This window comes from Leopardus geoffroyi, chromosome B2 (assembly GCF_018350155.1).
Source record: "Leopardus geoffroyi isolate Oge1 chromosome B2, O.geoffroyi_Oge1_pat1.0, whole genome shotgun sequence".
Lineage (NCBI taxonomy): Eukaryota > Metazoa > Chordata > Mammalia > Carnivora > Felidae > Leopardus > Leopardus geoffroyi.
Window position 1 is genome coordinate 1,161,793 of NC_059332.1, and position 19,407 is coordinate 1,181,199.

The 19,407-nt window shown below is 36.7% G+C and overlaps 2 protein-coding genes across 2 annotated transcripts; one reads left to right on the forward strand and one right to left on the reverse strand.

Annotated features, from left to right (window-relative positions):
• Nucleotides 1–5,569: 5,569 nt before the first annotated feature.
• LOC123609667 (olfactory receptor 2B6-like) lies at nucleotides 5,570–7,100 on the forward strand. The gene has a single exon (XM_045500842.1). It carries the CDS (start codon nucleotides 5,979–5,981, stop codon nucleotides 6,906–6,908), a length of 930 nt encoding a protein of 309 aa, XP_045356798.1. The 5' UTR covers nucleotides 5,570–5,978; the 3' UTR covers nucleotides 6,909–7,100.
• Nucleotides 7,101–16,699: 9,599 nt separating this feature from the next.
• LOC123609668 (olfactory receptor 2J3-like) lies at nucleotides 16,700–18,104 on the reverse strand. The gene is given in 2 exon segments (XM_045500844.1): nucleotides 16,700–17,941; nucleotides 17,943–18,104. Coding segments are annotated over 2 exon segments (930 nt in total). The 5' UTR covers nucleotides 17,960–18,104; the 3' UTR covers nucleotides 16,700–17,028.
• Nucleotides 18,105–19,407: the final 1,303 nt, after the last annotated feature.

The following is a 19,407-nucleotide window of genomic DNA, read 5'->3' on the forward strand; positions in this document are numbered from 1 at the left end:
AAACTATAGAAAGCTTATGAAAGAAATTGAAGAAGACACAAAAAATGGAAAAAGATTCCATGCTCCTGGATAGGAAGAATAAATATTGTTAAAATGTCGATACTACCCAAAGCAATCTACATATTCAATGCAATCCCTATCAAAGTAACAACAGTATTCTTCACAGAGCTACAACAAATAATCCTAAAATTTCTATGGAACCAGAAAAGACCCCAAATAGTCAAAGTGATCTCGAAAAAGAAAACCAAAGCAGGAGTCATCACCATCCCAGACTTCAAGCTGTACTACAAAGCGGTACTCATCAAGGCAGTATGGTACTGGCACAAGAACAGACACTCAGATTCAGATCAATGGAACAGAATAGAGAACCCAGAAATGGACCCACAAACGCATGGCCAACTAATCTTTGACAAATCAGGAAAGAATATCCAATGGAATAAAGAGAGTCTCGTCACAAGTGGTGCTGGGAAAACTGGACTGCGACATGCAGAAGAATGAACCTGGACCACTTTCTTACACCATACACAAAATTGAACTCAAAATGGATGAAAGACTTAAATGTAAGACAGGAAGCCATCAAAATCCTCGAGGAGAAAGCAGGCAAAAACCTCTTTGATCTTACCTGCAGCAACTTCTTACTCAACACATCTCCGGAGGCAAGGGAAACCAAAGGAAAAATGAACTACTGGGACCTCATCAAAATAAAATGCTTCTGCACAGCGAAGGAAACAATCAGCAAAACTAAGAGGCAATCGACAAAATGGGAGAAGATATTTGGAAACGACACATCAGATAAAGGGTTAGTATCCAAAATCTATAAAGAACTTCTCAAACTCAACACCCAAAGAACAAATAATCCAGTGAAGAAATGAGCAAAAGACATAAATAGACACTTCTCCAAGGAAGACATCCAGATGGCCAACTGACACATGAAAAAACTGCTTAACATCACTGATCATCAGGGAAATACAAATCAAAACCACAAGGAGATACCACCTTACACCTGTCAGAAGGGCTAACATTAACAACTCCGGCAACAACACATGTTGGCGAGGAGAATGCAGAGAAAAAGTACCTCTTTTGCATTGTTGGTGCAATGCAAGCTGGTGCAGCCACTGGGAAAACAGTATGGAGGTTCCTCAAAAAACTAAAAATAGAACTACCCTATGACCCAGCAATTGCACTACTAGGCATTTATCCACGATATACAGGTGTGCTGTTTCTAAGGGACACATGCACCCCCATGTTTATAGCAGCACTAACAACAATAGCCAAAGTATGGAAAGAGCCCAAATGGCCCTTGATGGATGAATGGATAAAGAAAATGTGGTATATATATGCAATGGAGTATTACTCAGCAATCAAAAAGAATGAAATCTTGCCATTTGCAACTAGATGCATGGAACTGGAGGGTATTATGCTAAGTGAAATTAGTCTGTCAGAGAAAGACAAAAATCATATGACTTCACTCATATGAGGACTTTGAGAGACAAAACAGAGGAACATAAGGGAAGGGAAACAAAAATAATATAAAAACAGGGAGGGGGACAAAATGGAAGAGACTCATAAATATGGAGAACAAACTGAGGGTTACTGGAGGGGTTGTGGGAAGGGGGATGGGCTAAATGGGTAAAGGGCATTAAAGAATCTACTCCTGAAATCATTGTTTCAATATATACTAACTAATTTGGATGTAAATTTTAAAAAAATAAAAAATAAAATTAAAAAAAATAAAAGAATGAAATCTTGCCATTTGCAATGATGTGGATAGAGCTAGAATGTATTACGCTAAGCTAAATAAGGCAGTCAGAGAAAGAAAAATACCATATGATTTGTCATATTTTCAAATAAGAAACAAAACAAATGAACATGGGGGTAGAGAGAGAACCTAAGAACAAGATTCTTATGTATAGAGAATAAATAGATAGTTATTAGAAGGGAGGTCAGTGAGGGAATGGGTGAATTAGATGATGGGTGTTAAAGAAGTCACTGGTAGTGATGAGCATTGGGTATTGTATGTCAATGATGAATCACAACATTCCGTACCTGAAACCAACATTACCCTATATGTTAACTAACTGGAATTTAAATAAAAATGTGGACAAATTCTTGTATATTAAAGAAATCTATGGGGGCGCCTGGGTGGCGCAGTCGGTTAAGCGTCCGACTTCAGCCAGGTCACGATCTCGCTGTCTGTGAGTTCGAGCCCGCATCAGGCTCTGGGCTGATGGCTCAGAGCCTGGAGCCTGTTTCCGATTCTGTGTCTCCCTCTCTCTCTGCCCCTCCCCCGTTCATGCTCTGTCTCTCTCTGTCCCAAAAATAAATAAACATTGAAAAAAAAATAAAAAAAAAATCTATGAAGGATATTCTATAAATGAACATAGATGCTAAGGAAACTGACATTTAAATCCCCCAGAATCATTTCTTCAAACTTGCTTTATTCCAATTGTATCCTATTTAAAATTAGTGTTTATGTTGGGAAATTAAATTAGTTTCTTTTAAAACAAACCTAATAACAGACAGGACTTGCTACCACCCTCAGTTCAGTAAGTAATTTACCATAATAAGAAGCATTTCCATGGCGACCCCTCCCAAGGAACTTTCTCTGTTAGCTCATCTGGGATAAACACAAATGGCCTGTTTGAAAACAATGCCCAAGAGTCTGGAGCACATTCTATAAATAGCACACCCAGAATGCATTCTCCATATTATGTACTACTGTCCTCCTAACCCAAGTGTTTTCTCTTCAGCAGCGTTGTTGCAAATGAAAAACAAACATTTCTGAAGCCAATTCTTAGATACCCATCTGTGTTTCTCTGTCCTTCTCTGAAAGTTTGAGATTCATGTATTCTTCCAAAATTCCTTTTTATCAAGTGATATTTACCAGAATAAGGTGAGTAAAAAAAAAACCAACCTTGTTTTAAATTGCCCATTCTTAGGGATGATGGAAATGTATGTACATCACAGTACCTAATATACATAAGTAAAGAGAAAGCATTTCATTCAGGAAACGTTTTCTAGACTTTGGAAATACCTCATTTCATGGCTCTAGAATGCAAGTAGATTTCTCTTGGTAATCAGTCCTTCTCAGGGTCTCACACCAACAATGTGTGATGAAGATGATGTATGAATAAAACAAAAATGGATGAAAATGTGATTGAATATGCAAAGGAGATGTCAAAAGGAATGAAGTCTGGCACTTTCTTAATGTGACTTTAAGCATCCATGGATAAATAGACCTCTATGCAGTAAAACAGTGATTAAAAATCAATGGAAGTTAGAAGATCCAAAAGTCATGGATCCGAGAACTAACAATAGTTAAGTACCATGAGAATGACATGGAGAAGATTATAAATCAAAGTAAAATTGAAAAGTTCAAACAAGAGTGAATTTCAGCGATTAGGACACTGACGAGGTATCCCTAGGGAATTATCTAAAGAAATAAAGGAGGCCGTAGGCTGGTCACCATCACAAACAAAACTAGCCTCTGTGATGAGTAAAGTGAACAAAATTCCAAATAATATGAATTTAATAAAATTGTTGTGAGCATACTTGATTCCTTAAGGTTAGATAGAATTAACTATGGTAGAATTCACGGAGGCTCAAGCCTGAAATTACTCCTTAAAAAATTGAACAGTATTCCATGACAGAAACATCTAAAAGGTGGGCCATGAGAACACCATAAGGATCTTAATGTGCAATTATTTAAGAATGTGGGTGGATCACAATTTTAAAATATTTATTTTAACAACCAAATTAATTCATACCATGCTTTTATGTCGTATCCCATCTAAAACATAGGATTTTCACCTGAAAAACAACTTTGGCCAACATGTGTTCCTAACACAATGCACTCATGCCACATCTTGAAAAATGTCATGGTCAAATAAGGTGTAGGAGAAACTCCTTTCAGGAAACATCTCTAGACTACCGATGCTTTCTTTGGAATCTTGAATCTCTGAAATCATGGTTTCATTATCACACTACATCATTTAAGGAATTGATTGATTTTTGATCTTTAGAACCTCCCTAGTTATTCGCAACAATCTTTCATTGGGTGACTAACAGTATCCTAAATGAATGATTAACACCATTCTAAAATCTGGATACTAACATTTCCTTTCTCATAAGGTCTGGGAAGGAGTACTAAATGATTTCATGGATGCAAAATGCTTACTGAAGTTTTCAGTAAACAGGTCTTACTAAGGATTAGTTTGAATTATTTTGTTATCTGTGCACTTCTGACCTAGGGATAGTTTGTAATCAAAGGACAACATTCACATCTTAGCCATGATTTGTTTTTTAAGTTTTTATTTAAATTCAAGTATAGCTAACACAGGGTGTAATATTTGTTTCATGTGTGCATTATAGTGATTCATCACTTCTATACAACACTCCATGCTCCTCACAACACGTGCAGGGCGTCCTGGCTGCAACATCTGTCACCCCATCTATCGCCAGGGTTGATACGGCTGATCTTGCTGGGTGGACAGGTGTCCCCCCACCTCCCATGCCACTCCATGTGCATGCCTCCTGGAGCTGCGCACTTGGTCAAAAAGGATGGCCTTCCCCCCATAGAGGAGGACCATTCTTCTGTCAAGGGTATATGAGTATCTGTGCTCCCTGCTAGCACCTCCAAACAAACTCTCAAACTGTGAGTTTTGTGTGACACCTCACAGGATGGCTTGGAGGATTTAATGAAATACAGAATATGAAAACTGTACTTTGTAACCATAGATGGTGATGTTACCCTTAAACCACTAACTCACTGGTGAGGTAACCTAGAATTTGTCAGTGGAATACCTCATAACCATAATCATGATCTATCTTATCCTACAGAAGATTCTAGATACTGTGGAACAGTTAACAACTAAAGAATAGTATACTTAAATAAATTCATTACCTAGTTAATCTTTCCAAAATACTGCTTTATTCAGCCACTTAATTTTGCTGTTACAATGTGCCTCTTATCTTAAAAAGGAAAGTAATATATAACATAATTTGTGGATATGTGCAAGCCTCTGGTCCTGACTGAATTGGAATATAGACTTTCCTCTTGAAACCAGTTCTCTGAGTTAAGGGTTGTATTGGTAGCTACATGCAATCAAGTGGATCACTAATAACCATCCAGATTAGTATAAAAACAGAATGATAAGCCCACTTGATAAAGAAAATAACTACTAGATAAATAAACTAAAATTTAATTTAAAAAACTAGTGCTCAGTTTGAATGAAGTACTTATGCAAGAAAATATACATCTGAAAATTAATTCTTTAGCATGGGAAACAGATGTCATAGCTCATCTCTCTCAGTGCATACTTCAGGAAGCTGACATTTCTTATTACTTATTTCCAAAATACTAAGATAGACTTGTTTAAAACCTACCTTCCTACTCCCCATAGGGATGATATAACTATTCAACACTGGTTGAGTGTGAACAAGACTGTCATGGTGAGTATTAGTGCTCTGGCATTTCTTCTCCTTCTTGTGCATCAGTGACCTCAAGACCTTCATCGCTCATAACATTTCAGTAATCCCTTGCATTGGTGTCTTCTAGGTCCATGCCACATCCACCCTATCAGACACTCAGTGACAGAAACCAATGAACTACATTTTAACGACCCCCTCCGATGATTTTTATGCAAGCAAGCCAAGTTTGAAAAACCTGATTTGGAGTTTCCTAAATACAAGATGCTCCCACTTTGCTTTTAACTCTCCCTGTAACACAAGGGGATAGTTATCGTCATCCTTGTTCTACATTCAGTTTCAGAATGGTCAGGTTACTTGTCTAAAGACATCACCTCTATTCTGTAGTGAGGGAAAGTAAGTCACTGGTGCCAGATCCTGTTTATTGTTTCCCCCACAAGTGACTGTGACCCATCTTGTGTGAGTGGATGGCGGATGCAGTTCTCGTAACGCTTCCAACCTTTTCTGCCACTTCCCTGCTGTAGGTGAAATAAGGTGAAGATCATGGCACAATGAATAACAGCCATCCTAAAGAGTTTGTTCTACTAGGCTTTGCAGATCGTCCTTGGCTGGAGCTTCCTCTATTTGCTATTCTTCTTATAACATACCCCATGGCCATGGTAGGAAACACGGCCATCATTCTGGTGTCCAGGTTAGATGCCCGTCTGCACAGCCCCATGTATTTCTTCCTCACCAACCTCTCCTTCCTGGACATGTGCTACACCACAAGCATCGTCCCTCAGATGCTGTTTAACCTGGGAAGCACCAAGAAGACGATCAGCTATGTGGGGTGTGCAGCTCAGCTTTATTTCTTCCACATAATGGGGGGCACAGAATGTCTGCTTCTGGCTATTATGTCTTTTGATCGCTACCTGGCTATCTGCAAGCCTCTACACTACACCCTCATCATGAACCCACGCGTCTGTATCCTGCTGGCATCCACTGTGTGGTTGACTGGAATCACCTATGCTGTCTCAGAGGCCACTGCTACCTTGCAGTTACCACTGTGTGGACTCAATAAATTGGACCACTTGCTGTGTGAGATTCCTGTTCTGATAAAGGCTGCCTGTGGAGAAAAGGCTGCTAACGAGCTCACACTCTCTGTGGTGTGTATTTTTATGTTAGCTGTCCCGCTAGGCTTAATTCTTGCTTCCTATGCTTGCATTGGACATGCTGTATTTAAAATTAGGTCTTCTGAGGGAAGGAAAAAGGCCTTTGGGACATGTTCCTCCCATCTCATTGTAGTTTTCTTGTTTTATGGTCCAGGCATTAGCATGTACCTTCAGCCCCCCTCCTCCATCTCAAGAGACCAGCCCAAATTCATGGCGCTCTTCTATGGAGTAGTGACCCCTGCGCTGAACCCTTTCATCTACACCTTGAGGAATAAGGATGTGAAGGGGGCATTAGGCAACCTAGTCAGGGGCATTTTTGCATCCAAGTGACAGCTGAAATTATTTAACAGTTACAGAAGGTTTATAGGGTTTTCTCTAGTAACTCATTCTTGTCTCCTATTTCCCCAAATCTCAGGTGAGATCTTCTTGCAGAACACGTCATGTTTCTGATAACTCAATATAACGATGTTAGGCAACAATGATACTTGGCTATATGCACCATTAAGTGCATGGTTTGTGAAAATGCATTAAAAATAGTTCCACTCTGGTTGGTACATACAAAAATACTGACTGTATTAAGTAATAAAATATGTAATAATATAAACAAAATATAAACTCATTCATTCAAACGAATGATCATAAAATTCCATGGCAACCACTCATCAGTGGACTTTCTGTTACAGCATCACCTGAGACGCAGTTCATTGTTCTCTGCCACATTAGGCCATGTCTCAGTTGGCAGCATGGCTACACTGTGCATTCCACGTGGGGCACCTGACCCTTTAGTACAATGTATCAACCTCCATTATGAAGACACGATTGTTCTTGAAAAATACACTGTGACTCTTGTTTAACAAACAGGTGTGCAGTGTTGCATTTTTTAATTAAGAAATTTATCGTTAAATCTTAAAATAAATAAAATAAGGACAAATCATACAGATGAATTTCTTAATGTTCCTTTTAAAGGTCATAAGTGTGTGTCTTCTGAGTCAGTGAGAGAACAAAGAAGTTCTATTAATAATGAACTCCATCTTGTAACCATTTTGTGGATCTGTTCTATTGTTTTCTTTTTAATTTTTATATCATTTATTTACACTCTAATCTTTTATTGATAAGTCCCTGCAAGACCAATTAAAAGTAAAAGTGAAAGGATGCACATAAATAAAATCATGAATGAGAGAGGAAAGATCACAACCAATACAACAGATATACAGATTATTAAAAGAGAATATTATGAGCAAGTATATGTCAATAAATGGGGCATCCTGGAAGAAATGGATAAACTCCAGAAACATATAAACTACCAAAACTGAAACAGGAAGAAATAGAAAATTTGAACAGACCCATAACCAGTAATGAAATCAAATCAGTAATAAAAAATACCCTAACAAACAAGAGTTCAGGGCAGGATGGCTTCCCAGGGGAATTCTACCAGACAGTTAAATAAGAAATCATACATATTCTTCTGAAATTGATCCAAAAGATAGAAATGGAAGGAAAACTCATTCTATGAGGCCAGCATGACATTGATTCTCAAACCAGACAAAGACCCCACTAAAAATGAGAACTATTGGCCAATATCCCTGATGAACATGGATGCAAATTTCTCAACAAGATACCAACAAATCAAATCCAACTGTATACTAAAAGAATTATTCACCACATTCAAGAGGATTTATTCATGATGTTGATCCTCAACATCACTCATCATCAGGGAAATGTGTACTAAAACCAAAATGAGACATCACCACACACCTGTTGGGATGGTTATCATCAAGGACACAAGAGATAACAACTGCTGGTGAGATGTGGAGAAAAGGGAGCCCTTGTGTGCTCTGGATGGGAATGTAAATTGGTTCATATACTATGGAAAACATAGAGTTAGGAGGTTCCTCAAAAAATTAAAAATAAAAATACTATTTTATCCAGAAATATCACTTCTGATTACATATCCTAAAGGACATGAAAACAGGATCTCAAAGGGGTATCTGCATTTTCATGTTTTTTGTGGCATTATTCACAATAGCCAAGATATCAAAACAACCTAAGTGTCTGTCAACAGATGAATGGTTAAAAATGTGATGTATATATTTATATGTATACACACATATATGTGTGTGCATATGTATATATGTGTATATAAATATATATTCAATACAGATAATAAATATATGGCAGATGAAAGAAAGAAGGAAAGAACAAAAGGAAAAAAGAAAGAAAAAGGAAAAAAGAAAAGAAAAGAAAAGAAAAGAAAGAAAGAAAGAAAGAAAGAAAGAAAGAATTCATCTATGAAAAAGAAAGAAATTGTGTCATTTGCAACAACATGGATACACCTCGAGGGGATTATTCTAAGTGAAATGTCAGGCATAGAAAGACAAATACTTATATGCTTAATCTTGAAACTCAAATTCATAAAAGTAGAATGCTGGTTTTCAGGGGCTAAGGGGTGGGAGAACTGGGCAGATGCTGTTTAGGGTTTTAAACTTGCAACTACTAGATATGGAAGTCCTAGACAGCCTAGAAATTATCTAATTCACAGCATAGAAACTTTAGTCAACAATACTATATGATAAACTTCAAAACTTCCAAGAGACTAGATATTAATTGTTCTCACCACAAAAAAGAAATTATAATTATGTGACATTATAAAGATGCTAGCTAACATTATAATGGTAATCATATGGTAATGTATAAATACATCAAATGAAAAAAATGTACATCTTATACTTCCACAACTTAGCTGTCAATAATAACTCAATAACAAATAAAAACAATAAAGTAAAAAATAAAATAAAATCAGTGAATGTTGTGAAGTGGCCAGGTGCTTTGCTTTTCTATTTGAGACACATATCCAAAAAAGTCATTAAATTCTTAAATAATTGACAGTATACAAAGTACTTCCTAAACATCTCATTTGAAGTAGATTTTATATACCTGTAGGAGAAAACTGAGATGCATTCCTTTATTTTATTTTATTTATCTTTTAAATTTTACATCCAAATTAGTTAGCATATAGTGAAACAATGATTTCAGGAGTAGACTCCTTAATGCCCCTGACCCATTTAGCCCATCCCCCTCCCACAACCCCTCCAGTAACCCTCAGTCTGTTCTCCATATTTATGAGTCTCTTCCATTTTGTCCCCCTCCCTGTTTTTATATTATTTTTGTTTCCCTTCCCTTATGTTCATCTGATTTGTCTCTTAAAGTCCTCATATAAATTAAATCATATGATTTTTGTCTTTCTCTAATTTCGCTTAGCCTAATACCCTCCAGTTCCATGCACATAGTTGCAAATGGCAAGATTTCATTCTTTTTGATTGCTGAGTAATACTCCATTGTATATATACACCACATTTTCTTTGTCCATTCATCCATCGAGGGACATTTGGGCTCTTTCCATACTTTGGCTATTGTTGATAGTGCTGCTATAAACATGGGGGTGCATGTGTCCCTTTGAAACAGCACACCTATATCCCATGGATAAATGCCTAGTAGTGCAATTGCTGGGTCATAGGGTAGTTCAATTTTTAGTTTTTTGAGGAACCTCCATACGGTTTTCCAGAGTGGCTGCACAAGCTTGCATTGCTACCAACAATGCAAAAGAGATCCTCTTTCTCCGCATGCTCGCTTCAGGCATCCGTTGCTGCCTGAGTTGTTAATGTTAGCCCTTCTGACAGGTGTAAGGTGGTATCTCCTTGTGGTTTTGACTTGTATTTCCCTGCTGATGAGTGATGTTGAGCATTTTTTTTATGTGTCAGTTGGTCATCTGGATGTCTTCCTTGGAGAAGCATCTATTCATGTTTTTGCCCATTTCTTCACTGGATTCTTTGTTCTTTGGGTATTGAGTTTGATAAGGTCTTTATAGATTTTGGATACTAACCCTTTATCTGATATGTCATTTTCAATATCTTCTCCCATTCTGTCGGTTGCCTCTTAGTTTGCTGATTGTTTCCTTTGCTGTGCAGAAGCTTTTTATTTTGATGAGGTCCCAGTAGTTCATTTTTGCTTTGGTTTCCCTTGCCTCTGGAGACATGTTCAGTAAGAATTTGCTGCGGGCAAGATCAAAGAGGTTTTTGCCTGCTTTCTCCTCGAGGATTTTGATGGCTTCCTGTCTTACATTGAGATCTGTCATCTATTTTGAGTTTATTTTTGTGTATGAGATGCATTCCTTTTAAGATTTTTGATAAAGGGTTGTCATATGTCCTAATGTCAGAGACACTCCTTTGAACATATTAGATGGATATCTAACTTCTTAACATGTAGTTACTACTGAACTATTATTATTATAATATCTGGTAAGCAGATCTAAAAACTGAAGATGCTAATGACAGTTTTTGGAAAATTCTTTGCCCAAACTTACATTTTGATTCCATGGCTTAGATTAAGTCAACTGTTCAGTTATTAAAAATAGTACTTTATAGACCATTATTTTTGTATGATCCTACTCCAAAATGGCCATACCTGTATAAAATACATACCTTCTATCCTACCCCTTTGGTTTTGCATTAACAATGAATATCAAATATAAATTATTGTATATTATTTTCTATTCTCCTAATAGCTATTATTTTATATGACCTCCTTAAATGATCAGATTACGTTTTTATACTATTAACCTGAAAGTTAAAATAGAGAATTCATCTTTTTTAACACATGATATGATTTCACTCATATGTGGAATTAAGAAACAAAACATATGAACACATGGGAAGGGGGTGGAGAGGAGAGGAGAGAGGGAAACAAACCATGAGAGACTCTTAAATACAGAGATTCAACTGAGGGCTGATGGAGGGAGGTGGGATGGGGGAAAGGGCTAGATGGGTGATGGGTATCAGGAGGGCACCTGTTGGGATGAGCACTGGGTGTTGTATGAAATTGATGAATCCCTGAATTCTACTCCTGAAACCAACATTCCACTGCATGTTAACTAACTAGAATTTAAATAAAATTTTGAAAAGAAAAAAAACATGTTTTTCAGCTTGAGATGTAAATATGTAATTAACAAAATTGTATATATTTAAAGTGTGCAATGGGATGATTTGACATATGTGTACATCGTCTACTTACCTTGTGTGTGTGAGTGTGTGTGTTGGGGGGTGCCTGTGATGAGAATGCTTAAGGTTTACTGTCTTGGCAAATTTCAAGCATGCAACATGTTATTAGCTCTAGCCACCTTGCAGTACATTTGATACCAAGACGTTATTCGTTGTATAGCTGAACTCTTGTATGCTTTGACCAGCATCTCCCTGTTCCTGCCATCCAGCCCTAGGCCCTGATAACCACCATACTACTATCTGTTTATACAAATTCTACTGTGATTTTTAGATTCCACATATGAGTGGCATCACACAGTATTTGTTTTTCTCTGTTTAATAATACTTAGCATAATGTCCTCTAGGCTTTTCCATGTTGTCACAAATGACAGAATTTCTTTCTTTTTGTACCTGAATATTCCATTTCATATAATGTATGTAATGTATACACATATATTTACATATGTAATATATGTGATTATATATAAGTTGTATATGTAATTTAGGTATAGTTATTTATAATTTTTGTGTATATAATATATAAATATACACATATAAAATATATATGGTTATATATATTATATATATATATTGCATCTTTCTATCCATTCATGTATTGATAGACACATGTTATTTCCATGTCTTACCTACAATGAACAAAGCTGCCATGAACATAGGAGTGCTGATTATCTCCTCAAGATACTGATTTACTTTCTTTGGATATTTGCCCTGAATTGGATCATATAGAGGTGCTATTTTTAATTAGCTGAGGAACCTCCGTATCTTATTTTTCTTTCATTTCTGATATTATTCACTTCAGTCTTGTCTTTGCCTTCTCCAGCTTCTAGAGGCCACCTACACACCTCAGTTGTTGGCTCTTTCCACCATTTAAAGCCAGCAGTGTAATAAATATGTCCTCTCATCTCTGACCTCCTGACTCCCTCTTATAAGGAACCTTGTGATTAGATTCGCCCACCTAGACAATGCAGGATAATCTTCCCATCTGAAGATCTTTCATTTATTTGCATCTGTAAAAGTACTTACTTTTGCCATGTAAGTAATATATAATCAAAGATCCTAGAGATTAGGATGTGGACACCTTGTCAAAAGAGAATAAGGAGACATTATTCAGCCTATCACACCACCAAATATATATACACTGAATGATGAAACTCTGAAAACCAACTTTGGCGACCACTGTGGTAACAATTGTTTCTGGGTGGAATTAATAAGGGATGGTTGATTATAAAACTGGTAGGTAAAATTAGGTGAAAATAAAATTCTACCTAATTTTAATGTATCTCCTCACAAGGCATTTATAAATTACCAAAAGAAACATAATAACCTTGTAACAGACAGCCCAAGTGTCTATCAATACATGAATGGATAAAAAAGAGGTAGTGTACTATATGCTAACTAATTTGGATGTAAATTTTAAGAAAAAAAATTAAAATTTAAAAAAAATGAAAAGAAAAAAGGTAGTGTGTGTGTGTATATATACACATATATATATACAGTCATGTGTGACTATATATATACACACACTATATAATGGAATATTCCATGTACACATAACATATATATACATTATATATATGCTATAAATAATGAAATGTTATTTAGCCATCAAACACAATGAAATCTTGTCATTTGCAATGACATACCTGGATCTAGATAGTGTTATGCTAAACGAAATAAGATAGTCAGAGAAAGACAAATAACATATGATTTCACTCGTACATGGAATTTAAGAAACAAAACCAAATGAGCAAAGGAAAAAAGAGAGAGAGAGAGAGAGAGAGAAAGAGGGAAACAACCCCCCCAAAAAAACCAAAAAAAAATAAAACACAGCCTCCTAACAATAGAGAACAAACAGATGGCTACCAGAGGGGAGATGGGCAGGGGGATGGGTTAAATAACTGATGGGGATGAAGGAGGGCACTTGTTGTGATGAGCATTGGGTGTTGTATGGAAGTTTTGACTCATTGTATTGTACACCTGAAACTAATATTACACTGTATATTAACCTACTGGAATTTAAATAAAAACTTTAAAATAATCCTGACAGGCACCAATATCACTAATATCACAATACCACTTCTATGGTATTCATGCCAATAATGAATAAATTGAATGTAATCATGCATAAATAAAACTTAAACTGAAAGATAATTATACTAAATGGTCTATATTCTTCAAAAACGTTAGGCCCATTAAAGACAAAGAAAGACCAAAAAATGTTTCCAGATTATAGCACAGTAAGAGATGTAGTACCTAAATCCAACTTGTAATCCTGGGTTAGATCTTTTCTTCACGAAATACTCCCATGAGCACTTAGGCGTAAGTATGTGTATTATTCTCCATATGTTGCAGAGAAATATTTAAAGTGCATATTAACATTACATTACTATAGACAGAAAATTATAACGCACCCAGGGTAAAGTGTTAACATTTGTGGAATCCAGTGAAGGTCTACGGTAAGTGTACATGCTATCTTTTATGTAAGTTGTTCTACGGTAAGTGTACATATATCTTTTATGTAAGTTGTTTTTGTTGTTGTGGTTGTAAAATTATAATAAGAGCAGGATGAATGTGAATTTGAAATTTGTATTATTTTTTAAATCACTTGATGTTGTCATGACATAACCATATTTGTCAAACATACATCAGACATGACCCCGAAGCCAACAGAAGAACCGAGAATGAATGCACCTGCTATAAGCCAGAGCTAGTTTCTGAGATGACCTGGATGGTGTGCCTGTGCTAGTAATCCTGAACTGCTGAGGCACAACAGAGACATAATTAGGCGTGTGCACAGGGTGTATTCTGCACAGGAGCAAGTATAAGATGAAGCAGGAAAAGACTGGGAGACACCTGTCTGGCTGAGGGAGAGAGATTTCCTGGGACCAAACAGCAGCTGGCACGTCAGTGGATTTGGCCACCAATGGCAGCCGGGAGAAGGCCAGATCCATCGCTGGTTCTTCAGGAAGGTTACCTGTGGCCCAAATCCATGTGTGCTGGGTAAATGCCAATTTTCCAAAAGTTAGTTTGAAGTTTAGAGTTGGCAATAGGACGATCCCAGGGCTTCTAGTCTATCTTGGATGGTGGTGACCCTAAAAGGCACCTCCAGGGCTAAAAACCTATTGTCATTATTCTTCGCTTGTCAGATGCAAGTTAAGCTTAGTCAAGTCATATATTTTCTTCCCTGTAGTTTCTTCATGTACAGAGAGAAAAAGCTTATACCTACCACCCTCACCCTGCCTGTGATCCAACTGCATTAGGCTCATGTAAGTGGTTTGAAAGGTACAAAACAAAATGTCTATGTTAATTGTTGGCATAATTTTGGTAAGTGATCTTTGTTTTATATTATAAATTAAATACAGTATCACATTAATGTGGCTAGGAATCAACATCACATATAGCATTCTGAAAACAAGCCAACACATGTAGAAGAATATATGTTCTATAGCAGAACAAGAAAAAAGGAGAATGGGAAATTTAAACTTTTTTTTAAGTTAGATAGTGAGAGGGGTGACCCACTCAGTTAAGTGTCTAACTTCGGCTCAGGTCATGAACTTGCTGTTCACGAGTTCCAGCCCTATGTTGCGCTCTGAGATAACAGCATAAAACCTGGAAACTGCTTCAGATTCTGTGTCTCCCTCTCTCTCTGCCCTTCCCCTGCTCATTCTCTCTCTCTCACTCCCTCTCTCTCGCTCTCTCTCCCTCAAAAATAAACATTAAAAAATGTTTTTAAGTTAGACAGTGAGAGAATACAGTACTACATGAGGCATCCTAAATAGTAAGATTTCCATAATGCAAGATGATTTGAAGAAACAAGCTATGTTTCTTGTTCACTCTATATGGTCCCAGTTACTCACTAAAAGTTCATTTGTATGCATGATTCTTGGTTCTTCATTTCTTGGACAGTAGGTAAGGACAACTGAATATACACCGTATTGTTCTTTATACCTAGTTGGCCATAAAGGAAGTATCACAGATATACAAAGGAGAAGAGAAAGTCAACATAATCAGTGTAGTTTCAGCCACACAGGAAATGGAGGGAAAGTTTGGGGACGTATTTTTCATCTTAATAATTTAGGAAATAAGGTTTGAATCATCACATCTAAACTAAAGGCCTCAAAAACTACAAATAAGATTTGGTTTACCATACAAAACTCAGATTTCAATATTTTACTTTACAGTGAATTGCCCTTCATCTGCTCTAGGTGAATAATACAGCTGCCAGTTTAGTGTTATGTACACAGCACACTTATTTCATAAGAAGATGGTTGGCAATAATATAGGTAACAAAACTACTACATTTATAAAAAATACATTTCTTTGTATGGAAAATATATAAGTTGATTTTCATTATATACTTTCCAATCTCAAACATTCAAATTAGATCAAGCTTAAAAAGAAAACAAACATTTTCCATAAGCTTTTTTTTTCAAAATGATCGAATGATTTTATATTCCATAAACAATGTGTGATAGCTCCAATTACTTCATAGTTTTGCAATATTGGGGGTTATATTATCTATATGTTTATAGATGTGTTACTCAGTGTTCCATAATCTTTTCTCACAAAATTTTTCTACTATATTTTCAGATAATTCTTTCAAATACCCATTGGATTCATGCAGTCATTTCCAGAGCCTAGAAGTCCGTCTGCCTCAGATATTTCTTATTGCTCCTCAGGCTAACCATGTGCCCCTAGCACCTCTCCTGATGATCCCTGGCCTATAATGACCCTTACCTTACAGGCTATATCCCACAGCTCTTTAAGTGATTTCCACCTCCTATACACTTCCCACTGCCTCGAGAAAGAAACACAATATGCTTATGTTGACTTCATTACTTCAGAGACTTTCTTGCTCTAATTCATAAAACTTATTTTCTTACTGTTGCTATAGGGTATTAAAGAATACAGACCAATATTCTTCTCTATATTAATTCAAAAAAGAATAACAGTATTGTAGAAAATATTTAAGGTATTTCAGTATGTCTTTAGTTAAACCAAAAATAGAAACAAATTTTATGGCAAATGCTGCCTTTGAAGCAAGAAATTAAAAGACAATAGTCCAGGTTAAAAAAAAAGTATATCACTTTTATATAGAAATTTCATTTCTTAATTTTCAGTTAAGGATGAGATACCTTTGTTTTATTTATTGTGCCACTGAAAAATATGTTTGATCTAGGTTTCACTTGGCTGTTGTTTCCATGAGAGAGTGATTGGTATTTAGCCAGGCTGTTTAATTCATATCTGTGAGTCAGAGCTCTGTGGTCCTGAGAGACACACACTCCACTGGTGCTGACAGAGTGAGTAAATGGGAGAGTGGATGATAGAGGGATGCAGACTAGTCCTTTTTGAGGAGGCACCTTGCTGTCCTATGAGGGTCATGAATGCAGTGGTCTCTACCATCCCACTAGTCTCCTTACTGCCCCTCTTACATCTTTGTTTCTGAGAGTGTAGATTAGAGGGTTGAGGCTAGGTGTGACAACAGTATAAAAGAGGGCAATGAACTTGCCATGATCCTGAGAACTTCCTGATGGTGGCTGCAGATATATGCACATGATTGGAATGAAAAAGAGGGACACAACCATAAGATGGGATCCACACGTTCCAAAGACTCTCTGAAGTCCGGTTGATGACTGCATCCTCAGCACAGCCCGAGCAATGGCACCATATGAGCTGAGGATCAGGATGAGTGGTATCAGAACAAAAATGGAGCTTGTGGCCAGAAGGGTCAGCTCATTAGCATGGGTATCAACACACGATAATCGCAGCAGTGTTGGAACTTCACAGAAGAAATGGTCCACTTGGCGATGTCCACAGAGGGGTACCCAGAAGGTAAAGGAGGAATGAAGTGCTGAGTTGGTAAAGCCACTGACCCAGGAAGCCACAGCCAACAGGTGGCAGAAACGAGGGTTCATGATCACAGTGTAATGCAGGGGTCTACAGACAGCTGCATAACGGTCATAGGACATGACCACCAGGAGGACACACTCTGTGGTTCCCAGTGCAAGGGCAAAGTAAAGTTGGGTCATGCAACCGGCATAAGAGATGGTCTTTTCTGGGCCCCAGAGATTGACCAGCAACTGAGGGATGGAGCTGGTGGTGTAGCAGAGATCCAGAAAAGAGAGGTTTGAGAGGAAGAAGTACATGGGAGTGTGGAGATGGGCGTCCAGGTATGACAAGACAATGATAAAGAGGTTGCCTATCAATGTCGTCAAGTAGAACATCAAGATAAGCACAAAGAGAATTACTTCCAGATGAGGCCAATGTGAAAAACCCAGTAGAATAAGGTAGCCTTCATAACTTTCATTTCTCCCCTTCATCATTCATTTTTTGTTACCTAAGGAAAGAATCACATACTTCCCAAAATTGTAAGAAAATGCTCCAAGAATCACAGGGACACATGAAAAAGAAACAGAAGCCAGTTTAAAAGGACTACCACTGTTCAACTCTGTGACAGTTGGGCATTAAAAGAAACTATACTAATGAACTGAGAAAAGTAAGAATCCACAAGTTCATAGTGATGTAAATATAATACATATAAATGTAAATTATATATATATATATATATATAAATTATTAGTGGAAAAGTAAAAGTTATTCCTGTCAGTAGGATTCTAATGATATGTATAGAAAAAATGGTAGAGTTTAAAAAGGTAAATATATGCTAAAAACTAGTGAATGAAATATGATGAGAACCAGGATATTTACATGCTCTAAAATACCTCCCCACTAATTACCTATTAATTACAAAATGAAGAAGAGTAAACTTCACAAGAGAAAAATGTGGTGGATGGACATCGCCATAAACAAGATTAGTCAATATTAACAACACCAGTGTTGAGACAAACCAACATTGTGCACCTACTGACATGGTGTTCTGAGCAGGACACAATGTCACTCGGTGACATTCCTGCCAAAAAAGCACAGCCTAATTCCAGCAATGAAGACGCATGAGAGAAACTCAAACTGAGACAAGCTGGACAAAATAGCTGTCCTATACTCTTAAAAAATATTCTGTTAAATGAAGACAAATAAAGGTTGAGGAACTGGTCCAGACTAAAAGAGACCAAAGAGACACGTTATCTAAGTGGGAGGCTGGACTGAGAAAACATAGCTAATAATAGCATATTTGAGAGTATTGGAAAAATATGATTATCCACTTCAAATTAGATAATAATATTGTATTCATATTAAATTTTCTGTTTTGTCAACTCTGCTGTGTTATGTAAAATAAAGTCTCTGTTCTTAGGAAATAAACATCAAGCTAAAGGATAAAGGGACATGATGTCTCTTACTTAGTCTCCAATGGCCAGAAAAAGAGATGATGATAGACAGGTAGGTAGTTAGGTAGCTAGGAAGGTCCATCTGTAGAGGGATAGAAAACCTCTTTCTAGGCACAATATAAACTACTGCTGGATCTGTAAATGGTTAATGGTGGTTCTTTGTATCACTTTTGCAACTTGTCTCTAAATTTGAATTTCCACCAGAATAAAAAATTTCACAAATATGAAATAAAACATTTTCCACTTTATATTTTATCCAGCTATTTGTCATGTTATAGAAACATAGCTTCTTAACTATCAAATTCTCATTTATCCCAGGGTGATATCTGGGTAAACAGTAATTGGAAACTTCCTCACATAACTACAGAAGAAAATTTCCATGGAACAAATCATCTCTTCTTGATAAATAGCTTGAGTTTTCTTTTCAACATATTCAGGCTTTTTTCCATTAATTAGATTATTTAAAAAACCAGGATAATTGTAATCTCAATA

What these genes read in the sequence shown, in the direction of transcription:
- LOC123609667 (XM_045500842.1), top strand. Translation starts at nt 5,979, where the DNA reads ATGAATAACAGCCATCCTAAAGAGTTTGTTCTACTAGGCTTTGCAGAT.